Source organism: Lemur catta, chromosome 19 (assembly GCF_020740605.2).
Source record: "Lemur catta isolate mLemCat1 chromosome 19, mLemCat1.pri, whole genome shotgun sequence".
In the NCBI taxonomy this organism is placed as follows: Eukaryota; Metazoa; Chordata; class Mammalia; order Primates; family Lemuridae; genus Lemur; species Lemur catta.
This window is the reverse complement of record NC_059146.1, coordinates 5,962,462-5,985,821: the sequence shown is the minus strand read 5'-3', so window position 1 is coordinate 5,985,821 and position 23,360 is coordinate 5,962,462. Positions and strand designations below refer to the sequence as shown.

Genomic DNA, 23,360 nt, shown 5'->3' with positions numbered 1-23,360 from the left:
TTATTCATGGGCCAGCACCATAAACACTAACCAGCGTAAAATCACCCAAAAACTAAAGATTAAAGGCCAGATACCACAATGGCTCAAGAGATAAAACAAAGCAGTCATGTTCTACTCAACAGGATGAACAGAAATCTACTCCACTTATAGATTCTTTCAATAAATGTGAACAAAAAAAAAAAATAAATGTGAATGGCTTGAACTGCGCACTGAAGAGACATAGGCTGGTCAAATGGATAAATATACACAAGCCAAGTATTTGCTGTCTTCAGGAAACACACCTAACCCACAAGGACTCATTCAGGCTCAAGGTGAAAGGATGGAAAACAATATTCCAAGCTAATGGAAACTGAAAGAAAGCTGGAGTAGCAGTTATCATATCAGATAACTTAGTCTTCAAATCAACAAAAGTAATGAAAGACAAATATGGTCATTATATAATGGTAAAGGGACTAATTCAATAAGAAGACATAACAATTCTAAATATTTACATACCTGTCACAGGTATGCCCAGATTCATATAGCAAATCCTACTTGATCTAAACAAAATGATAAACAGCAGCACTGTAATAGCCAGGGACTTCAACACCCTTTTGACAGACCAGCACAGATCCTCCAAACAGAAAATAAACAAAGAAATAATGGATTTAAATAGAACTCTAGAACAAATGGGCCTAACAGACATTTACAGAACATTCTACCTAAAAATCACTGAATGTACATTCTTCTCATCAGCTCATGGGACATTCTCTAAGATTGACCACATCCCAGGCCCCAAAATACGTCTCAACAAGTTTAAAAAAATAGAAATTATTCCATGCATCTTCTCAAACCACAGTGGAATGAAATTAGAAGTCAACTCCAACAGAAACACTCATCTATACACAAAGTTATGGAAACTAAACAAACTACTGCTGAATGATACTCAGCTCAGAGAGGAAATTAAGATGGAAATCAAAAGATTCTTTGAACTTAATGATAAAAGGGACACAAGTTATCAAAATCTGTAGGACACAGTGAAAGGAGTACCAAGAGGAAAATTCATAGCCATAAAAGTCCACTTCTAAAAGACAGAAAGATCACAAATCAAAAATCTAATGAATTGACTCAACTGGAAAAGGAAGAGTAAATCAATCCCAAACCCAGCAGAAGAAAAGGAATAGCCAAGATCAGAGTAGAACTAAATGAAATCAATAATAAAAGAGCTATATGGAAGATAAATGAAACAAAAGGTTGTTTGAAAAGATAAATAAAATTGACATTTCTCTCACTAGATTAACCAGAAACAGAAAAGAAAGGGCTCTAATAAGCTCAATATGGAATGAAAAAGGAAAAATTACAACTGATACCATGGAAATACAAATTATCATCTCTGAATACTGTAAAAATCTCTATGCATATAAACTTGAAAATGTGGCGGAAATGGACAAATTCTTTGAAACACATAGCCTCTCTAGGCTCAATCAGGAAGAAATAGAATTCCTGAACAGACCAATATCAAGCACCAAAATTGAAGCAGTAATAAAAAGCCTTTCTAAAAAAAAAAAAAAAGTCCCAGGCCAAATGGTTTCACACCTGAATTCTTCCTTACCTACAGAGAAGAACTGGTGCCTATTCTGCAGAAATTATTTCACAGCATTGAAAAGGAAGGAATCATTCCCAACATGCTTTATGAAGCCAACATCATTAAGGTATAATATAATTTCTGAAAACACAGTAAGTTTTTCAGAGAGTAGCACAAATGACAGGTGATGTACTTGCTTCCGATTATTTACCAGTGTGAGGGAGGTTTGCCTCATTCCGGGACCCTTGTGGGAGGTGTCAGCCTGCTGGGAGATCTGCAGATGGAGTAGAAAACGCAGCCAAGTATACTCCATGCCTCCAGCTTGCTGCGATGCTCAGAACCAACACCTTCATAACAAGAAGACTTTAGCAATCCTTTGCATTATTTTGTTAATGAAGAAACAGGGTCCAGAGTACATTAGTGGCAAAATTGGTATGAAATGAGGTTTTCTGACACTCATTTCAGTGTTTTCTCTACTATATCATGATTTGAGACTGTGTCATTTATGACACACATTTGTTTCCTGTAGGATGTAACCAGACAGATGGATACACAGGGTGACCATTCCTGTCTCTGGAGCTCCCCAGATTTAAATATCTTTATCTAAAAGGAAAGAAAAGGTGGAGCAGCCAGTGTTGAGCAGATGTTTTATCATCAGCCTTAAAGTTTGGTCATTACACCCTCTAGAACAGGAATTGGGAAGGAAAATTATGGAGGTCCAATTTATTTCCTTAGAGTTACGTTTAACTATGCAGATTGGCTAGTTGGTTTTTACAGGGACTCTCTCCAACTCTTCCATTTCAAAGGTTTCCATTCCTGTTAAATAAGAAAACCAGCGTGGCTGTGCAGTTAGGTGATGATGTGGCCAGGCAATGGCTGGACGTGAAACGAATTATCTGCAGAAGACATGGGCAGCCTGATGAACTGCAGCGATGGGTCCAGGACATAGAGATGGGCAGGATGTCACTGTCAGCCCAGCTCATGTGCAGGTGACTGCCCTTGCACAGAAAAAAAGGTCAAGGGTCAGGAAACATGTGGACCCTGAGGAGGGCAGAGAAAGTACTGAGTCTAAACCACTTTTCCTGATTTTATCCAAGCCAAGCGGAAGGCAAAGGGCTGCGTCAACTAACCTTTCCCTGAACTGGTGCATCAGCAGAATGGGCTGGGCCTCTCCCACTTCTCTCCAGACCCCAAACACAGAGTTCATGGCCATCTGGCCACGCTGCTCAGAGCTCTTCAGGCAAAGGAGAAGAAAGGCCTCTTTAACGTCTAGAACTCGTCAATCTTGCTCAAGGCTGGCTGCTGTCCCAGAATATCATCCGCGAATGGAGCTTCGTGGCGATGTGTTTCCCGCTTCTTAAATCTTTAGGCTCTCACAGTTTATGATCAGCTCCACAAGCCCTGTGTTGTTTCAGTTTGGAAATTCAAGCTTTTGGGCTTTGAACTATTTATGAGCACCAAAATCTCAAAATATTTATCCATCTATTGCTTGAGGAAAATTTGATTTTCAGTGAGGCAATGACCAATACCCTTAAATTAAAAAAAAAAAATCTGCGCATAATGGCCATTCTTCTCATAATGGTTGATTTTTCTGGACCGTTTGTTACTAGTGTGCCTCGCTTTCAGTCTCTAGATCATTTGTTGGCAAAACAGATCTGAAAATCAAAAAGGTAAATGTTACATATATACATACATGTATTAAACTATTTTTTAAATTTATAGATGTAATATATATTTAAAAATCTCTATCAGCACAGAGAAAATAAAAGTCATTTGCCAATCCCACAGATATCAGCATTGTTAACGGTTTCTGATATTGCTTTGTGCATGAGCACATGTGTGGGGTACGCATTTGTTTGTTTGTTTTAACTAAATGGGATCATACAAGATATTACTGCATGGCAGTTTGCTTTTTTGCATGAGCAATATATTTAACTCCTCTCTATTTGTAGGTATTAAGATTGTTTCCATTTTTTAACCTTTTAATCTTCTGATTTTGCAATGGATATCGTTGTTATAGGCAACTTTGTAGATTTGTGCATGTATATCTTCAAACCATCACATTTTGCTGTTGTTACTCAACTCTAGAAAAAGTTTTGAAAACTGGAAACAGAACCTGAAGGCAAAAAAATAAAGCGTATGACATATCCCTGGATTTATCCTCCTTAGTCTCTACCCTTAACTTCTCTAGATAACTGAATGCTGACAATAGGAAAAGAAGAGAAGCAGAAAAGAAATCTCTTTGGAAAACATGGGCAAGGATTTTCTTGGGTGTCATGGGATTCAAGTCTCAGGAGAGTTGTGACTTGGTAATTTTCATCCTGGTAAACTATTGGAAAGAAAATGATTTCATTTGGGATGAAATGAAATCAGTTACTTTTTTCTTTCTCAAGTCTCATCATCACTGGGGTTTCCTATCACCCCAGCCCTTGGTTATGGCTCCTTCTAAGGGTTGCTAGTGATGTTTATTGCTTGCCCTGTAAATCTGATATACTATGTATCTAGCTTTACACACTTATTTTCTAATGTACCCATTCTGACCTCCTAATCTTATAAACCTCTTTAGGGCAAGTTTTATACTTCTCTATATCCTCTGTAGAAATATGCAATGCTTTGGAAGTGACGGCGAATGATTAGTCTCTTCATGAATTTATTTCTTTAGCTTCCAAGGTCAAGAGCCCTGCCTTATTTTCTCATTAACATCAACAGTTGAATAAGGGAAATATTTTTTCCATGGCCCCTTCCTATGGTAGACCAACACTTGGCATTCCAACGGAGTTTCCCAATTTGTGTTTCCAGGGTCTGGGTGGACGAAAACGTGACATTGTGGTACACAATGACCATGAACCTTTGTTTTGTTTCCCTTCATGGGTCAGGTGGCCCTCGCTGGCACATAAGTAGAAACAGATGTTGAGCAGGGCAAGGAGGTGCCTGGTGCCAGTGTCTGGGTTCTGGGAAAAGGAAACACTTCACAGAAAATGGGTGCCACCTGTAGCGGGTTGCAGTCTGCCAAGTGAAACCAGTTTGGTTAAAGATAGCTAAAAACAATCCCCCGGGGTAATGTTTGTTTATACATGAAACTGAAGGAGGGTGTGTGCGTGGCTGCGAATGAGTGTGTACCTTGTGCACGCTCCACTCCAAGGAAGACTTTTGACCTGTGCATGAATCCAATTGCTGAAAGAACAATTTTTCTTTCATATTTGACCTGTCGAGAAGAACTGTTACATAAGTTTTTAACAGGCACAGAAGAAGGAATTTTAAGTTTCCTTCTATTTTCAACTATGGAGACTCCCAATATTCAGTGAGGATCTGAGTGCTTCTGCCAATAGCCACGTGAATGAGTCACATGAGAAGGGTCCTCTTCAGTCCCAGGCAAGTCTTCCTGTGACAGCATCCTTCACTGACATCTTGACTGCAAACTCACGACAGATGCAGAACGAGAGCAACCAAATGAAACTGCTTCCACCGACCTGCAAAACCTCTGAGATAATAAATTCTTATTGGTTTGAAGCCATTTGTTTTGAAGTCGTTTGTTATGCAGTGATAGAAAACTGGCACAGGTTTTGGCACCTAGGAGTGAGACTTTGCCATCACAAATACTTAAACATGCGGGAGCACTTCTGTTCTCGTTCTTTCTCTTCCTCACTTGAGCAAATGAGATGTTAACAATGACACCTCCAAATTAGAGAGAGTAAAGTCTTTAATGGATCTTTAAAGATTCAAAATTCATTTTCATATGTCTATTATTATTTATATTATGCTTTTTAATTATAAATTATTAATTACAATATTCAACAATATAAAAGAATATAGAGTAATACATGAAATCTCTTCTGTCATCCCATCCCCACCCTGGTCCTCGGGAGGAATTAAGTTTCTTTCATGTGTGTCCTTCACGACTTTTCTTCTATGCATGTATGTTTAAAAAGTATTATATGGTTCCTGAAGAAACTTTAAGTCATCCATATTTTTCTCACTGAGGAATAATTACTGCTAAATTCTGATAGGTTTATTTTTAGTAAGTATTCTGTATGCAAGCACACACAGACAGAAATTGAAACACAAGCTTATGAAGAATTTTAAGGGTGCCTATAGTCTGGGATCCTTGTTTTAGATCCTGAAGAATTTTTTCAACTGGATATGAGCTAGCTTTACATGTTAGTCCAATTTATGGGAATTTGGCGTTTGACTTTAGGAGCTAGGAAGGGTGAAAAACAATATCACACACCACATACTACGTTGTGTTCGGCAATGTTTTTAGATCAGAGAAACTGATTTAGATGATTCGTCTTTCTTGAAACTCAATTTAGGTGTCTTCCTCCCACCCAACCTCCCCCCGCAGTTCTTCTTTCATTCATAGTGGCAGTTAACAAAAAGCTTAACTCAAAAAAAAAAAAAAAAAAAAAGGGAGAATTGCCTCAATAAACATAAAAAGCTATCTTCTGTTTGAAGCTAAGACATGAAAAGCTGTAATTTTTCCTATCAAAATGAATTACTGTTACCAGACTACTGACTTCAGACTCTCTTCCTTCCTTGACATTTTTTTCAGTGGTAGATAGTCACATTTCATGCTGTCAAATATTGAATAATAATTTGAAATGCTCATGGATGTTTTCAGACCTTGTTATAGGTGCTCTTACTTGTGGAAGACTCACCCTGAATCATGGCAAACACTTTAAAAGGCACTCATATCTCACATGAAATACAATTTTGGGGGTAAAAGCTATTTAAAAATATACTTGATAAGTGTGAGCTTGTTAAGAATAAATTACTTTTTTCTTATGTGTTATACTTTTTAAATTTCTTGCATGTTTTTGCTGCTCTTTAGAAAGCTTATCATTAACCCTCGTAACCAATGGATGGAATAGTCCTGGAGCTATAATGATTTCATTTCTAAGTTTTGGAAGAATCTTTTCTGTTCTCATGAACAAGAGTTTAATAGGATGGTTCTCTATTCCAGCTGAACAATTAAACAATTAAAAAACAAAAAAAAAACCCCAAACAAATAAAATTCTATTGATCAAGTTTTCCTCCTAGAGATTTTGACTTAATCGATGTAGGAAGGTACCAGGTACCAGGATTTTTTTCAGAGCTCCCCAGACCCAGGAGATTCTAATGTGTAGCCAAGGTTGGGACCCACTGATTTAACATTAATAAATAAATTCTCTAATAAATCTCAAATAAATAAATAATCAAATACATTTAAAAATAAAAAAATCAATATCTATAAAAATAAACCCTCTAAGAAAAATAGGAAAAGCATATCTAGTGCATGAGTAATGCTTTTAAAAAGTCTAAAATTTGGTGTTTTCATGGATATGTCATAATTACCTTGCTGTTAAAAAGTAAGCTAATACTTTGTAAGTGAAGAGAGATTGTTCAGCCATCTGCCGCCTGTACTGAAGGAGCAGATGGCTGGGTACACAGTGTGGGGTGAATGTCCAGGAAGGATTAGCGATTAGAGACTGGAGCTAGGGTAGGAAATCAGAGCTGGGAGCACAATTTGGCAAGTTTTCCCCATAAAGAAGATAGTTGAAGGCACAAGGGGAAAGGAGATCCCTGAGAAAGTCATGGAAAAGCACAGGAGATGGTGACCAAGAGTGGATTTGGAGAATCCATTTGTTCACTTGAGCAAAGGAGTGTGAGCCGGGGAAGGGCGCTGGCTGGACGGGTAGGAGTGTGCAGTGTTACTGGTGTCACGCGAAGACAGAGGTTCAAGAAGGGGGTGGACGGTGGAGTGGGTGTCGTGGAGATGCTGGGCAGAGCCTGAGACTGAGAAGAAGTTTTCGTATTTGAGGGGACAAGATGAGGGATGGCCTCTTCTCTTTCAAGAACTTTTCTGAAGGAAAAGTAAAAGTACCAGACAACTAAGTAGCTTTAGGGAGAAGTAAGGTCAAGTTTTTTTCTTAGGATAAGGAAATTTAAGTGCTTTTGTACACAACCAAAAGCCATTTTAATGTCTAATATTTTAGATGTGATGTTTGTTACTAGACCTGTTTTCTCCACATCCGGAACTTCTATTTATATTATATGGTCAGATGTGTGAAATAACACCCTCACGGCCTTTCATCTGCGTATAGCCAGCCTGACCAATTTCGGGATGATTATCAATCAGGACTAAAGTTGTGTTTTTCACTTCATTTTAAAATTTCTCTCTGTGTGAGGAGTTCCTTGGTGATTTTTTTTTTTTTTTTGTCATATGCACCAAAGCAGTGATGTATTAGAAGCGAATGTTCAGCAACACTGCTCAAAGAGAAGTTTTATTAGCGCCTCCAGGGACTATTCAATGTTTTGGAAACTCTGGAGAATAAGTTTATATACAAAGAACATAAAACTTTTCTGCTATCATTGACCTGCTCTTACTGCTGGTGAAGCAACATGACTGGGAAACATTATCTTTAGTCTATAAAAATGTGAACAGTCCTGCAAACTAATACACCTAGCCTGACAGTGCAGACATCCTTCTTGCAAGGGACTGGATGCGCTCAAAATAGAAGACAGAACTTTCAATCTCCACTGCATAATGAATTAAGAACTAACGCTTTCACTCTGGTGGTGTCTATGTTGACATTGTATAGTCCTATAGTTCTGTTTATTTCAACAAGTTGTTCTCTGTAAAGATAATTGTGACGGTTACCCAAGAAGCATGAGGTTCCAGGGCCGGGGGGTGGGGAGCAAAGGAGAAATAAAAAGCAGCAGAAATGAAAATAACAAAAATAACCTGAATGTTATTAATGTATTGAGAGATAAGTATGCTCAGGGACTGTGTTAGACCCTGGGAATCCAAGGTAAATGTGATCTAATCCCTACTTCCGAGGGAGGAACATTTGCTTAAATGTGTGACTATTTTATTATGTATTGTGTAAGTGGTGTGCTTTATATAGGAAAAGGAAAGTAATTTTCTAGTTCTGTAAATAACAAAATAGTCTGCATTAAATTGTCTAGGATAAAGTATAAATATAATTCTGGATATATTTATTAAATGCATGACTATTATTTAAATGTGAATTTAAGAATGATCATATAAAGTACCCTTTACATAGCTAGCACATACAATTTTAGACCCATAGTATCCTTACAATAGCTCTATGTAATTAGACATATCACAATAAGTCTATAATATTCAAAGTAGATTTTGAATATTATAGGACACCATCATCATCGTGTCCTTAACCATTTTTATTATACCTTAACAATCCTCCTTCCAGACTTAAATACCTGCTTAGGTTAGAGTCAGCCTTTGCCTCTTCTTCTCAGTGGGGGTGTGAGTCTCAATTGAAGAATACAGCTGAATAAAATATGTCACTTGAGAAGGATATTTGAGCTGGATATTAAAGGATGTGCAAGAGGACAAAGGGCAAAAACGTTTATGGTAGAAAAGAAATGCCCAAAAGGTGCAAGTAATTATTTGTATAGATGCAATCGCTTTTCTTTGGAGGGCAAGATCAGTGGTTGGGGGTTGGGGAGAAGGTAGAGATCCAGGTGGCTGGGATTTTCTGGGTGGGGATGGGGTCCGGGGAGCTAATTACCTGCCTTTTGTTATTCCTTGGTCATCCGTCTTGGAGTGCCTTTCCTAAGTCACTCTTGGCCTTCCATCTACATAGGAAAATAGAAATGATCATCATGAAGAGGCAGAGGAAGCCAGTGACATCAATTCACTCAGCCTCATGCCTTGAGAGATCAATTCATTCTCAACAAGAAACAGTTTGTGTATGCTTAAAGGGGTCTGTCTTAGATGCTTAATACTTCACTGTTTTTAAATTCTGATTCAATCACTTATAGTTGCAGGACATTGGAAAAGTTACTTAAACCTCCTAAATCTCATTCCCCCACCCTCTGTTATTTGAGAATAATTATAGTATATTCTCTACGGAGTTATTGTGAGAATCAAATAAGATAATCTAAGGAAAATACATGGCACATAATAAGTGATCCAAAAATCTTCCTTGTCTTTTTATTATTATTTAAAAACCCTAAGAGTGTCTTGACTTTTATCATATTGCTAATTAATGGTGAAAATACTGCATTAATTATTTGCAAACATAACTTTTTTTTGACAAAACTTCTAGGAAAGCATTAAGAATAAATAATTTTTTCTCTTTACTTCTCTTCTCTCTAAGGAATACTAGTAGTGCTTTCTGTCCTCATGGGGTGTTGTGAGGATGAAATGAGAAATAAAACATTTGGAACAGTGTCTGCCCAAATGATGTGCTCAGAAAGTGTTGGCTCTTATTATTTTTAGCATCCTTTTTTGGTGCTGTGTGGACTTTCAGTGGATTATTTAAATTCCTTGCATCCTTTACACATTTTTAAATTGTTATATTTATCCTTATGTGAGATATTTCAAGAAACTATTGGGAAAGTTTGGGGCAGGAATGTAGGTATACATATTTATAGTACCTGAGATTTTTCCTTTGCAGGTAGCAAGTAATAAGGTTCTCTTTAATCTGCTGCACCAAAAGGATGGGGGGTATGTTTTATATTTATTAGCATTCAGGACTTTAAGAGTAAACTTGAACACTGTTGGAAGCATCCAAGGCAGGCCTGGCTTTGTGGTAACATAGCCTGCTTTTCCTTGAACACGAAAATATATCTTAAGTTTAAGTTAAAAATGTATATCACATAAGGAGTAAAATAAACTTGTGTGTGTAAAGAAGGCAGGTAATGAGAAATATAGGGGATGCTCATAATCTCCCAGGCCACATAATTATGAGTGTGGCTGGGCTGTGAAACTGAGCCAACATCTAGTGAGGTAGTCACAGGCTCTGGCAAGTTACAAATTAAACAAATATGGGGAACTAAATAGAGGACATGTGAGAAAGTGTCATACAAATATGTAATCAATAAATGGCAATATTTAAAAACGTGACAGCTCCTAGAAAAGAGAGTTGATCTCGATTGATATTTTTATTTATAAAAGTTGTACTTGAGGTAGGCTTGATTTGAAAAAATATTCTATAAATATATGAAGCAACAGATACAAGTTCTCATCCACCTGCCCCTGTGCCTCAGCCATTTCCCAGAGGTAGGCATTTTTTTTTAGTGTGTATCCTTCCAGATATTTTCTTTTTTTTTGTTTCTGATTGTTTTTTCTATTTATTTTTTATTTGTACATATTCATGGGGCACGAGTGCTATTTTTCTACATTGATATATTGCATTGTGGTGAAAGCAAAGCCTTCAGTGCATCCATCGCTGGAGCAACACACATCGGTACAATGTGTGATGGCACCACCCCCCCACGCCCCCCACCCCCCGTTATCCACTGCACTCTCACCTGTCCCTCGCCCCGCAAGTCTCCGTCATCCATCATTCCATACCCTCCTTCCGTGTGTACATATTATTTAGCTCCCACTTATAACTGAGAACATGTGGTATGTGTCTTTCTGTGTCTGAATTGTTTCACTTAAGATAATGGCCTCCAGTTGCATCCATGTTGCTGCAAAAGACATGGTTTCATTCTTTTCTGTGGCTGAGTTGTATTCCGTGGTGTGTATGTTTGTGTGTGTGTGTGTGTGTGTGTGTGTGTGTGTGTGTGTATCTCACATTTTCTTTATCCAGTCCTCCATGGATGGATACCAAGGTTGATTCTGTATCTTTGCTATGGAGAATAGCACTGCAGTAAACATACACGTGCAGGTATCTTTTTTATATATTGATTTCTTTTCCTTTGGGTAGACACCCAAAAAATGAGATTGCTGGATTGTATAGTAGGTCTACTTTTAGTTCTTTGAGAAATATCATAGTGTTTTCCATAGAAGTTCTTCTAATTTACGTTCCCACCAACAGTGTATAAGAGTTCTCTTTTCTCTGCATTCTTGCCAATATCTTTTACTTTTTCTCTCTTTTAATAATAATTATTCTGATTGCTGTAGAATGATACTTTCTAGATATTTTCTGCAAAATTTTCTACTATTCATTTATATCTCTATATATCTCTTCTAAATCTGTATACCTATTTCTATAGCTACATCTATATGTCAAAGAAAGACAGGAAATACTTTTGAACTGTTGATATTCATAATGTTGAAAACAATTTTTGGATAATGAAGGTGTGTGTAGAAGACACCAGCCAGCTAATTACAGGCCTTGGTAACAAGTACTTCTAGGAAAGAAATTAAACATCTGTTGAAAGAATCTTTCTTACCACCATCATCATGGCTATATTCTATAGTTTATAGAGCACTTTCATGAGATTGTCTCATTTGACTTTCATAATAATCCTTGAGGTAGGCTAGGTAAGAATTATTATTCTCATTTACAAATGAGGAAACTGATGTCTGAAGTGATTAACACCTCTGCTCAAGGTCACTCCAAGTCCTTATTTTCACATATCAAGACACTGACAGTCAAAAAGTCAGTGGTGTTATATCACCAGACTGGGCATCACTTTGGCTATAATTATTTAAAACAGAAAGTTTTTTTATCATGGAAACTTTTAAACATGTAGAAGCAGAGAGAATAGTCAAATGCACCCTTATGTGCCCATTATTCAACTCCTACAATTATTAACCTTTTACCAATCTTCATATTTATTTGTTAAGATATGAAGTCCAAAATACTAGTGACAATGTAAAGAAATCTGGGGACCGCAGAGTGTAATTTATGCAGTGTGCTTTAGATAAGAGCAAAGCATATTCCATGTGCACAAGCCCAAAGAAGGAGCTGAAGACACAGAGTGATCTGGGATTGAGTTAAATTTCTCCTGGGTGAAGCTGTTGCGATGACTGCTGATTTATGATCCTATTGCCATTATTTCCACCATGTTAACCCCAGTTCCTGGTACAGTGCCTAGCATGTAGTAAGTGCTCGGAAACTGTTGAATGAATGAGCCTAACGTGTGGTTTAGATTTCGGCAGCACGAAGGAGCCTGCACACTGCAGTGTAACTAACCTTTGCAGAATGTGTATTCGGTGCTTACTATGTCTACGATCTTGTGCTTACTGGCTGCTGGGTCCTATTTTTAAGTGCCTTATATGTAGTAAGCGTGTTAATTCTTATAAAAATGCTATGAAGAAAGTACTACTATAATCTTTTGTGTGCTTCATAGGTAAATAACCGGTAAGTTGGTCAAGCTCACATAGATGATAAGCGGTAGATCGGGAAGTCAAATCCAGGCAGTGGCCCCAGAGTCTGTGCACTCAGCCAACACTCTGCTGTTCTCCAGGGACCGTGTCTGACTAGCATCTACGGGACACTGGATGCACTTTGCTAGACGGTGGCCATACCTGTCCTGACAGATTAACTCACAAAAATCACCTCTTTGCGATGCCAGACAATGGAAGGGCATTGCCCAGGGAACAGACTTTTTTTTTTTTTTGTAACAGACTTTGCCACTTTGCATGAACGCAAGGCACTTCTAAGCGCTGTGTGGGAGGGAGTGTGGTAGACTGATTTCATTGAGACGCTGCCAAATTCTGGTCTTGCGGCCATCAAAGGCGCATCATTTCCTCTAGGACTTCTAAAGGGGGCTATTACCATGGGCCTGCAGGTTCTGGTTTGCATTCCGAGGAGACACTATCTTCCTAAATGGGACATGGAAGAGGAAGTGTCGTGAATTGTAAATAAGATTCAGAGAGAAGAACTGTCTGGTGATGGAGGTGGAGAAAAATAGCTTTCTCCAAACCAGCGTCCGTCTCCCTCCCCTTGATCCAACTCTGCCCGAGCCCATTCTGTTTCATTTGCTAAGTTTTCTAGCAGGAAGATAGAAGTTTCTTCAAAGATCCTCTCCCCTGCCCCAAATAAATACCTCCTAGGTAAATATTAGTACATCTATACTGTGCAACACGATGCCACCATTAAAAAGATGGGGCTTCAGGGGTCGATGTAGAATGATCTTCAAGGTATATTTTAGAGTGATAAAAGCCAAAGCTCAAAACAGCATTTATACAAAGCTACCATGTGTGGAAAGAGGAGGGTGATATACCTGTATACCTCTATGTGTACAGAATTTGCTTGGAAAAAAGGATGTCTTTTTACTCTAAACCTTTTTGTATTTTCCCCCCAAATTTTAACCATATACATTCATTATATTTTAGACGGTGTTAAAATATTTCAATTGTCAACCTGGAAAAGGAGAGTGAATACAGTAAATATTTAAAAACGGATGAAGGAAAGCAACACTTTAATTAATTGTATACAACTAATCTAGTTTGAATTAGATGTAAAAATAATTTTGTCTCTTCGTCTTGCTGAAGAATAGTCCTTTAAGTTGTCATCAAAAAGCACCTGGGAAGTCAGACAGAGGGATCTGGAAGATCCCTATTTAATGAGGTTTGGGAACATTTTATGTCACTCCCCGGGTGTGGGGAGAGATGGAGCGAAAAGAAGAGGGAACAAATGTGGTCAGGAAGGAATCTGAGTTCCCCTCCAATCAGAAGTCCACACGCGCAGAGACGGTTATGCGGTTTGGTCACAGAGCGTCCTGGGTGCTTTCGCTTCATTGCTCTCCCAGCGAAACCTCCTTCCCTTGGTCTAAGGGTGTCTTGGCTGGAAGTTCTGCTCTGAAAAGGGGCCTGGCCAAAACTATGCTAGGGATTCCTTGTAGGGAGAGTCTCATTCGAGGGACAAGTGACCTTCATGCCGCAGGTACGCTGGAGCCTTGGGTACCTCCAGCTCCCTGGGGCCCTGCTGTAGGCTTTTGGCCAGAGCCAGGCAGGGGGTCCAAACCCCTCTGGGGTTAGGCAGGTAACTTCAAAATATTTAAAGCCGTTAGGTGGAAGGGGAAATAGCAGGAACGGTGGCGAACCAGACAAGTGTATTTTCTGATTAAAGGCAATCAATCAGATTCAGATTTTTAAAACTACAATTGTGCTGCCCAAACAAAACACTCTAAAACAAACACTCTAATACAAAAAACAAAACAACTGGCTGGAGTCACTGCCAGGGTGCGAGCCTGCATACGGCTTGGATCAGCGTCCCCTTCTCCCTGGTTGCTCCAACCTGCTGCTGCTCCGTTCCGATGCGCGCGACGGCTGTGTTCCTGCGCTTTGACGCGCCTAGTGAGGGCGCGGTGTCCCTCGCCGCGCTCCTGGGGACGCTCCCAAATCTCCGAGGCCAGCAGCCAAGTGAACCTTGCAGCAGCCTAGAGCCGGTTACCAGCTGCATTTTGTTTCCCCCAGAAACGGAGTTGTTGCTGCAGGATGTTCTCCCACGGCGACTCGGGCGCGGCGCAGTCACGGGCTTCTGGGGAGATGGGGGGGTGGTGCCGTCGGCGTGGGGAGCACGAGATCCAGGCCGGGTACCGGTGAGCGCAGGGGCGGGCGGCCCGGGAGAGCCCCGCCCCGCCCCGCCCCGCGGGGCCCCGCCCCAGCGCTCTAGAGTCGCGGCGCCGGCTCGCACCCCGCACAGTCCCGGGACCCGGGCCGGCGGGCGGCGTGTGGCCGCTGCGTCTCCTCCGCCCGGCCGGGCATCACTTGCGCGCTGCAGAAGCGCAGAGCCTGTCCCGCGGCCGGGATAGCTTCTCCTGCGGGCCCGCGCAGAAGCCCCGCAGCCGCGGCCGGAGCTGGGGCTCCTTCGCCCCGCGCGCTCCGGGGTCCCGCGCTGCGCCGCCCGATCCGCCTCCCTGCCTCCTGCGCTGGGCAGGCGTGGGGAGGAAGAAGCGGCTCCCGAGTTCTGGGCACTGCGCCCGGCCCGAGGTGCGGGATGGAGAGCAAGGCGCTGCTGGCCATCGCCCTGTGGCTCTGCGTGGAGACCCGCGTCGCCTCTGTGGGTAAGGCGCCCGCTCCCCGGGAGGAAGGCGGAGAGGTCGGGTGCGGGCGGGGAGAGGATCTGCAGGCTCCATCTAACGCGGAATCACAGAGCTGGAGAATTGGAAGGGACTTGACACTTTGTGTGCTTTCATTTACCAGCGGGGAAACTGAGGCTCAGAGCCTGGCCCGAGATTATCCAGCCAGCCGATGTTCTCCGCTGCTCTGGCCCAGTTCCGTGACGCAGGTCTCCGCCGGGGAACTCGGCTGGAGCGTGTCCCGCGGAGCCGACACACCCTCGGGCTCCCGGGAGGCGGGGGTGGGAGAGCGCCCGGGGCTGGCAGGCGGTGGAGCGTAGTCTGGCTGCGCGAACATCCTAGCGCGGGCGCGGGAACGAAGCCTTGCAGGGACACCAGGCCGGGTGGCCGGGATCCCACCGTGCCCTCCGCTCCGCCTCTGCAGGAGGTGAGCAGGGGACCGGCCTGCTGGTCCCTCTGGGCTCGAATACACGTGCACGCTCCCTGCGCAAAGTGAGGTCCGGAGGGGAGGGAAACTGTTTTCCTTCCTTGGTGCAGGACAGCACTCTCCTCTTAGACAGAAGAGGGGAACATTGTGGCTTGTCTAGGAGCTGTGACAACTTCCCCAAGTGTCTCCAAGTAACAGTCAACTTTCTTACGGAAAACTTTTAGCATCTTTCGAAGACTTTTGTTCCTTGGAGTAAGAGGATAATTGGAAGTTCAAGTTCTGAAAATCTGCCCTGCAGGGCTTGGTACCTAGTTTTACCGCCACTCGCCACACTCTCTGCCACCTAAAATTTCTGGATCCTTCAGTTAGGAACACACACGTTCCTGATGCAATAGCTATTTCTCTTCTCTTCTCTTCTCTTCTCTTCTCTTCTCTTCTCTTCTCTTCTCTTCTCTTCTCTTTTCTCTTCTCTCTTCTCCTCCGCCTTCTTTTCCAGATGATACCTCTTCTCTGCAGCCATCCTTTGCCTTTTCCCAGATTTCCACCCTTTGGAGGGTGAGAAAGGGGAGCGGGTCAGAGAAAGAAAAAAAAAAGTCAAATAATTCAGGGGAAAAAATTCCTTGTATCGAAAGAAAAGAATCACATGTCTTAAAAGACAGCACATTCACACGCAGTACCAAGATCATCTGTCTACGGTGATTGAATTTTCTTAATAATGACTTGTTTCATCAGGGCCAGCTCCACCATGGACACTCATTTGTCCCTGACAAGGACTCTCTCTTCCCCTTTATGGGAAGAGAATGAAGGTCTGGAACATGTGGTGGTTCTGTATCCCACAAAGAAGTGAGTTGCTTTTAAGCCCGGGGTGTTTCTTAGTGCAGCAGTAGTAACCATAATCGGGTTGCCCTGAATATAATGGTGAGCTTGCCCTTGTGGAGTGTGTTACTTGCTTAATTGGATTGGGCTGTAATTGGTGCCATCAGCTTCTAGAGACAGAGGCACTGTTGTTTTTCCTTCCCGTCTTCGAGCTGGAAGGGTAACAGTGCCCAAATTAATTAATATTGGTTATGGGATTTGAACATAGAAAGGCTTTTTATTGAATAGTAGCGTATGTACCTCTTACAGTTATTTCTTTAGAAACTTTTGAAGAGTAGAGCTCAGGCTTGCCAATGAAAATGAATGAAGCTTAATGGAGCAAAAAAAAATAAGTGTTGGTCTACAGATATGAATTTGCAGTTATCACTGATAGCCTTGTTGAACAGATCTGTGTTGTAGATGTGTGTCTAGAATTGTATGGTTGTGTCTTGGCTTCCTATGAATGAAGAACATACCTTTTTTTTTAAAAAAAAATTATTACATAGGAAAGTCTGTCTAGAGTGTGAGACATATGGCAATAAGTTTCAGGGATCTTCAAGAGCCTCTTATTTTGGTGTTGGAGGCAGCATAGCTTATTGAGAGCTGAGTCATTTTACTACCATTTTTCTTTCTCTCGTGTGAATGTGCCCACATAATGGATTCTTTCTCAGGTGGATTGTTGTGTGAGTTGTTTGTCGTGTTTCCCAGTCAAGTTTGAAATCTGTGTTCATCCAAATGAATTGTTTTCATTTTCCTGCCTTAAACAAAGTGGGACTCCATTATGAGAAGGCTTTTCTTTTGCTTTTAAAAATTTTGGGTTTTTGTTTGCCTACTTTGAGGGCAGTTACTTCCTTCATATTACAAAGTACTGTGCTAACTAACTGAACATGACTACCCAGACCAGTTGCTATCCAAGAGTGGCCCAGAGACCATGTATGATAGAGTCACTTGAAATGCTTGTTAAAAAGCAGATTTATAGGCCTAGGGATATTCTGACACAGCCTGAAGTTTTAAGAACCCCTGCACAAACACAGTAAGTCAGTACCCAGTGTATCAATGTCAATTAGTTTCTGAGATTTATTAATGTAAATAGTTTCTAGGTTTTTTTTTTAATTAAAAAAACTGTGTTATCGATCCACAAATCTACAGTTATGTCAGCAGCCTATTTTGCACATCTGGGTAGGTGTGGGAGAGCATGTGCAATCACTTGTTCCTTTTGCCTGCAGTTGTTCACATTGGGGTCCACAGATTTAATGCATTGGATATTTGCACTGGATATTTGCTTATACTTTCTTTATTCACATTGTCTCATACTTGCTTGTATTTGTTCATACTCCCTTATTTGTCCAACAAGGTCAGTGCTGGTTTCGGCCTAGAGAGTCATTTGGTCTTCGTTGATGTGAGTTAGAAAGCTTGGGTGCTTGCCCAGCATCAATTGCTTTTTAAGCTGGTGTTTTGAACATCTGGATGTGCGTTAAGACCATAGCACAGTGGACAGATTTTCTTTCTCTGATGCTTTTTCAACACCTGGTAGCTCTTCACATTTAGCTGACAGAGAACTCAGTTATCTTGCTGTGGAGTGACCCATGGTGAGGAATCTATCCCAGGGTATTTTTCTGGCTCTTAAGCCTTTGGGTAAAACAGGTTTCTTGTATTCCAAGCTTGATGTCGGGATGAGCTCAGAGCTTTGATTAGTAAGTTGAGATTCCCCAGTTGTAATTCATCAGATTACAGTTTTTTTTAGTACCGCTTTCTGAAGATGAGATATTCCTATGAATGTAGGTATGAAATTGGAAAATGTTTTCCCTTCCTCGATTCCTCTGCCCCAGTTTTAATGGACCGTCTTTCTGAACCATTATTTCAACCTTGGCAGTTCAGTTACCAGAGGAAGGAAGTACACTAGAAAATTGATAAAGGAAAATGAGACAAGGTCATAGACACTCTTACCCCCTAAGGCTACAGAGATGAACCATATAGAAATCTTGCTAAGTAGTATTCATTAATCAGCAATTTAGCCGAATGTGTACATCCTATGTTTTATGATAAATGTCAGTGGGTCCTTTCCCAAGGGAGTGAGATCATCAGATGAAGGTTCATTTGATTTCAATGTCCCATATCCTTTTGTAAGACCTTGAAGTTGGCAATGCAGGAAAACAGGAACTCCACCCTAGGTCCCTGAATTGCAGAACTGTTGTGTTGGTTTATGACCATCTGCCCATTCTTCCTGTTATGACACAGCTTGTGAACTTTTACTGAGAATGGTGAAAAGTAAATTCCCAGTTTTATACAATGAATTGCTGAAGAGGCCTTTTAAAGTATAGAGTGTGCATTGTTTATGGAAGGTGTTTCCTACTGGGTCTAACTCAGTGGCAACTGCATTCATTTATTTAATTTGTTTTTAGGTTTGCCTAGTGTTTCTCTTGCTCCGCCCAAGCTCAGCATACAAAAAGACATACTTACAGTTATGGCCAATACAACTCTTCAGATTAATTGCAGGTAAGGATTCGTTCTAGATTGAGATTTCCTGTGTTAAATAACTCATTGTTTATTGACGGAAAAATAATTTCCATTACAGCAGAGTTACAATAGAGTTGTAGTAATTGTTTATAAGTAGTGAGGTTTCTAAGAACTAAGGTAATAAAGAAAAAATAAGAAAGGTCTTCTCTCAAAAATTCTGTATTATTTTGCTGGTACTTTTTCCTACTACTCTCTGCCAACACACATACAAGCACACACTCAACACACCAATAACCAGTATAGCACCTAGCATATAGTAGACACTCAGTAAACACTGAATGAATAATAATATTGAATGAAGTTGAGACCATGTTTTGGGCCATATTTTTTATATTCAGTATGACTCTTGGACATCTTTTTAACCCTTTCCAAGAATTTTATTTTATAATAAAATCATGACTGTAATAGTATACTAGTTTAATATTTAGCCAATAATATTACTGAGTACATGTATTGCCTAGGCAATGCACCTCATGCTCTGGCTTGGTGTTCTGGAATGTTTCTCTTCCCACTTGCTACCAAGAAGTCATGCTATTGATTTTTCATAACTGGGGAGCAGACCTCTTTGGCAAGGAGAAGAAGGCTTTAAATTTTGCCTTCTAACCCCTGCCCACGAAGGAAAGATAGAAGACCGTGGGGTTTAATGTAGCAGTCATGCATGAGAGACCTGAAGACTTCTTGGACTAGCGGGTCTTTGGCCGAGACCGTGATGAGTAGAGGTGATGTTGCCCCCCAAGAAGAGTGCCAGGGGTCCAGAAGAACCTTGGGCAGCTCACTGCCATTGCTTCACACTTGATGAGCACCAAGTTTTCAGCAAAATGACCCAGGTCTATATTAAACTGCAGAGTGTAGGGGATACCCCAGCCCCCTTATCAAGGGTAGATCACCAATACCCAACCCTTGGGGAAAAACATAGTAGCAGGTGCTATTTCTTTAGCTTTACTAGTTCGAGACACATTCCCCAGTAGATTTCCTTTTAGCCTGCCCTTGAAAACAAGGCTTATTTAAAATCTCCAAATATTCCACACTCCCTTTTAAAACTCTGCATGAACTTTTCTTGTGTTCTCAAAAAGCTATGGAGTATGTTAAAAGCAACTGCACTGAGGTAGCTGCAATTTCATGGAGATTTCAAGTTCTCTGAATGAAGGGCCAATAATGTTACGTTCTTCTTGGTGTTGACTGTCTTCCTTGGGGCCTTCTCTTCTTGCGGTAGAGAAATGCTGTAGTGCAAGTAATCTACGTTTTAACGTGGTCCTTAAAGGTCCTGCAAGTCTCTTAGTTCTACTTCCCTCCTTCCTAACCTCCCGTCTTAGTCTCTCCCTTGCTCACTCTGGCCTGGCTACCCCTGGCTTCCTTGCTGTTCTTCTCCTAATATTCCAAATGTGCACCCACCCCAGGGCCTTTCCATTTACTGTGTTCTCTGCCTGGAATACTGCTTCTCCCCATCTTCTTGTGGCCAGCTTCATCAAGCCCCTCCCTCCAGAACTCTTCACCCCTTTCTTTGCATCTTCTATATTTTTCTCCATAGGACTAAGCACCATGTTTTAGAGTGTAAATTTGACTTATTGTTTAATTACCTGTCTCCTCCAGTTAGACTGAGCTTCCATAAGGGTATTGATTTTTGTCTAATTCCTTTACTGCTTTGTCCCCAATCCTTAACAATTCTTGGCTCATAGTAGATGCTTAATAAATATTTGGTGAATGAACAAATGCATTGATTACTAGAAAACTCAGGGATCTCCATGAGTGACTTCTGAAGCTGGGCATATGTCTTTTTGTCACATGTCAATCCAACCTGTCATTGTTGGTAGAAGGCTTCGAACCTGTCTGTTGAGGAGTTTCTATAAAGTTTGAGAACCAAATCTTCTGTTTTCTTAAAGACAGCCTTACAGTGGGGCCCCTCACATTAATACTCTCTGGAATTAATTTTTTCAGAGGACATCGGGACTTGGCCTGGCTTTGGCCCAACAATCAGAGCGGCACTGGGAACAGGGTGGAGATAACAGAGTGCAGTGACAGCCTCTTCTGTAAGACACTCACAATCCCAAAAGTGATCGGAAATGATACTGGAGCCTACAAGTGCTTTTACCGGGAAACTGACTTGGCTTCGGTCATTTATGTCCACGTTCAAGGTAAGCGGTGGAATAGAATTCATTTCCCACGTCTATTTACTAATTATAAAACACAATAGGCGCCAAGAAGAATTGCGTACAACAAAAGGCTTGCTCTGAGGGCTGTTTGCCAACTGGAATGTACAAAATTCTCTCCTGGGGCTTCCTCTGAGAAATCAGACTCGTTGATTGGCTCTGGAACGTGGGCCCTGATACCTCTCTTTTGCCCGATTAGTTTGGTTCTGATCTTTGTTTCCAAGGTAAATCCGTGTTCACCATTGGCAGTGAGTGGAGACTTATGAAAAGCTTTCTGATGTTTAAGAAGAAAACCTGAGATTCTTGAAATCAAGGATTATTTGGGGATGAATTATGGAGATGTCTCTTATGGAGAGATAAGTTATCTGCAGCAGAGAGGAGATTTCCCCAAGAATGCATAGGGAAGCATTCTTGCCGAGCGCTCTGGAGTTTTTTTATACATAGGAACTTTCTTTTTCTTACTTATACTTTATAAAAACAATTCCTATACTTGTGTGCAAAGACAGTGCTTCAGAGGGCTTTTTGAGGACAATATTTCTTTCCTTTGCCTGTTTGGCCTGAAATCATGGATGATATGCCAGTCATTCTAGGATTTGCACTTTGGGATTGACACCACAGAGATTGACTTAAGATCCATATAGTCTAAAATGCAATGTGACACATATTCAGTATTTAGAATATGAGTTATGCTTTCTTTTGTGTTTCAAAAATCTTATTCTATTCATTTTTCCTGTGAAAACCTAGTGAGCTTAGTTTAATGAGATATCTATAATATAATTTGGGGGAATGTAAACATTGCATCATATTTTGTTTGAATACACTAAAAGATTTTTTTTTTGCAGTGAAGATTAACTTTTAAAGACATTTTATTTACCCATTTATATGTCTCTTAAATCCCAGAGAATTTGAGGCAGATAAAGATGGCTTGGACTTTTTTTTCCAGAAGCAACTTTTACAGGACAGGAATTTCATCAGCTCTGGGAGATACACTTACATATCTCCACTTAGGTTTCACTGCAGATTGGTTGTGCAGTGGACAAGTGGAGACCATGTCTAAATAACCTATGTCACTCCTGGGTTGCACAACGCTTGAGAAGTATTTTCACCCAGAGTAAGCATAGTCAAAGACAGAATTCTGTGCCCTCCTCCTCCCCTCTGCAGGATTTGAAAGAGACAAGGCTCAGATCTTGGAGAATTTCTGGCTCCTTTTGATCTGGCAGTCTTGGGAGATGAGGCTCTCTCAGAAGATTGCAAGGATTTCCTGCTTTCAGCCTGTCTGGAAATACTGCAAGATGAACCTCTCCCATAATATCTCGTTATTTCCTTCTCCCTAAGTCAGGAAACTTGGAGACATGTGAAAATTCATTCCATGAGTTACAGTAAATATTTTATTTTGAGAGGATGGGTGGTTGTTTGGGTTTCTTTTGTTTATTTCCTTTTTTTGGGATACTGAAATAGAATCGATTTACTGAATAGCTTCAGTCTTACGTCAAAGGGTTAATTTAGCTTCCAAAGTCTTGCTCTGTAAGCAAGTTATGTAATTTTTCATGACATGTGGATGAAAGGTAGGCCATGTTAAGAATCTCTACTGTAGTTTATTTGAACACTACCCATCTTTGGGTATACCAGTTATATTCTGCTTTTCTTTGTAAGTGTGGTATTGTAGGAGTTGGACTGTCCAAGATTTTGGTCATGAAGTTTAACAATGGGAAAGAAAACACTGAAGTATTCCCTATGGGCAGGCCTTTAATGTCCCCTCTGGTCTCCACTTTACTTCCTTAGTCTTTTGACCCCGATCCCCCCAGCAATGGATGGAGCCAGGAAGTGGGCCCTGGCCTCATATGATAATGGCTGTGGCATGTGGTGGGCTAGATTGGCTGATTTTCTGTGCTTTCCAGCTGGGAAGGAAATCAAACTTCTGCTGTTGCAGGGAGTTAGCTGCCATTCTGTCCTTTGGTTTAATTAACTCTTTCTTCACTTTGAGTGACGACCATCATGAAGTGCTCTGAAAATGCTGGATCAGATGTGTTGGGCATAGCAATGTGAAATGTTATCTCTCTGAGATTTCAAGCAGGAGTCCACACCCTGTCATCTCTATCTCTGGGGAATGGAGTAGGTTCCCAGC

General features: G+C 40.9%; 1 protein-coding gene across 2 annotated transcripts in view; it reads left to right on the top strand.

Moving 5' to 3' along the window:
- Window positions 1-23,360, top strand: part of KDR (kinase insert domain receptor) — a 71,149-nt gene that overhangs the window by 12,857 nt on the left and 34,932 nt on the right. The window contains exons 1-3 of one of the 2 annotated variants that reach the window (XM_045533043.1): window positions 14,912-15,274; window positions 18,974-19,067; window positions 21,024-21,220. In XM_045533043.1, the coding sequence (XP_045388999.1) occupies window positions 15,208-15,274; window positions 18,974-19,067; window positions 21,024-21,220 (358 nt within the window). In that variant the 5' untranslated portion in view covers window positions 14,912-15,207. Of the gene's footprint in view, window positions 1-14,911; window positions 15,275-18,973; window positions 19,068-21,023; window positions 21,221-23,360 lie in introns of those variants that run through there. The other variant, XM_045533044.1, reaches the window with a different exon arrangement.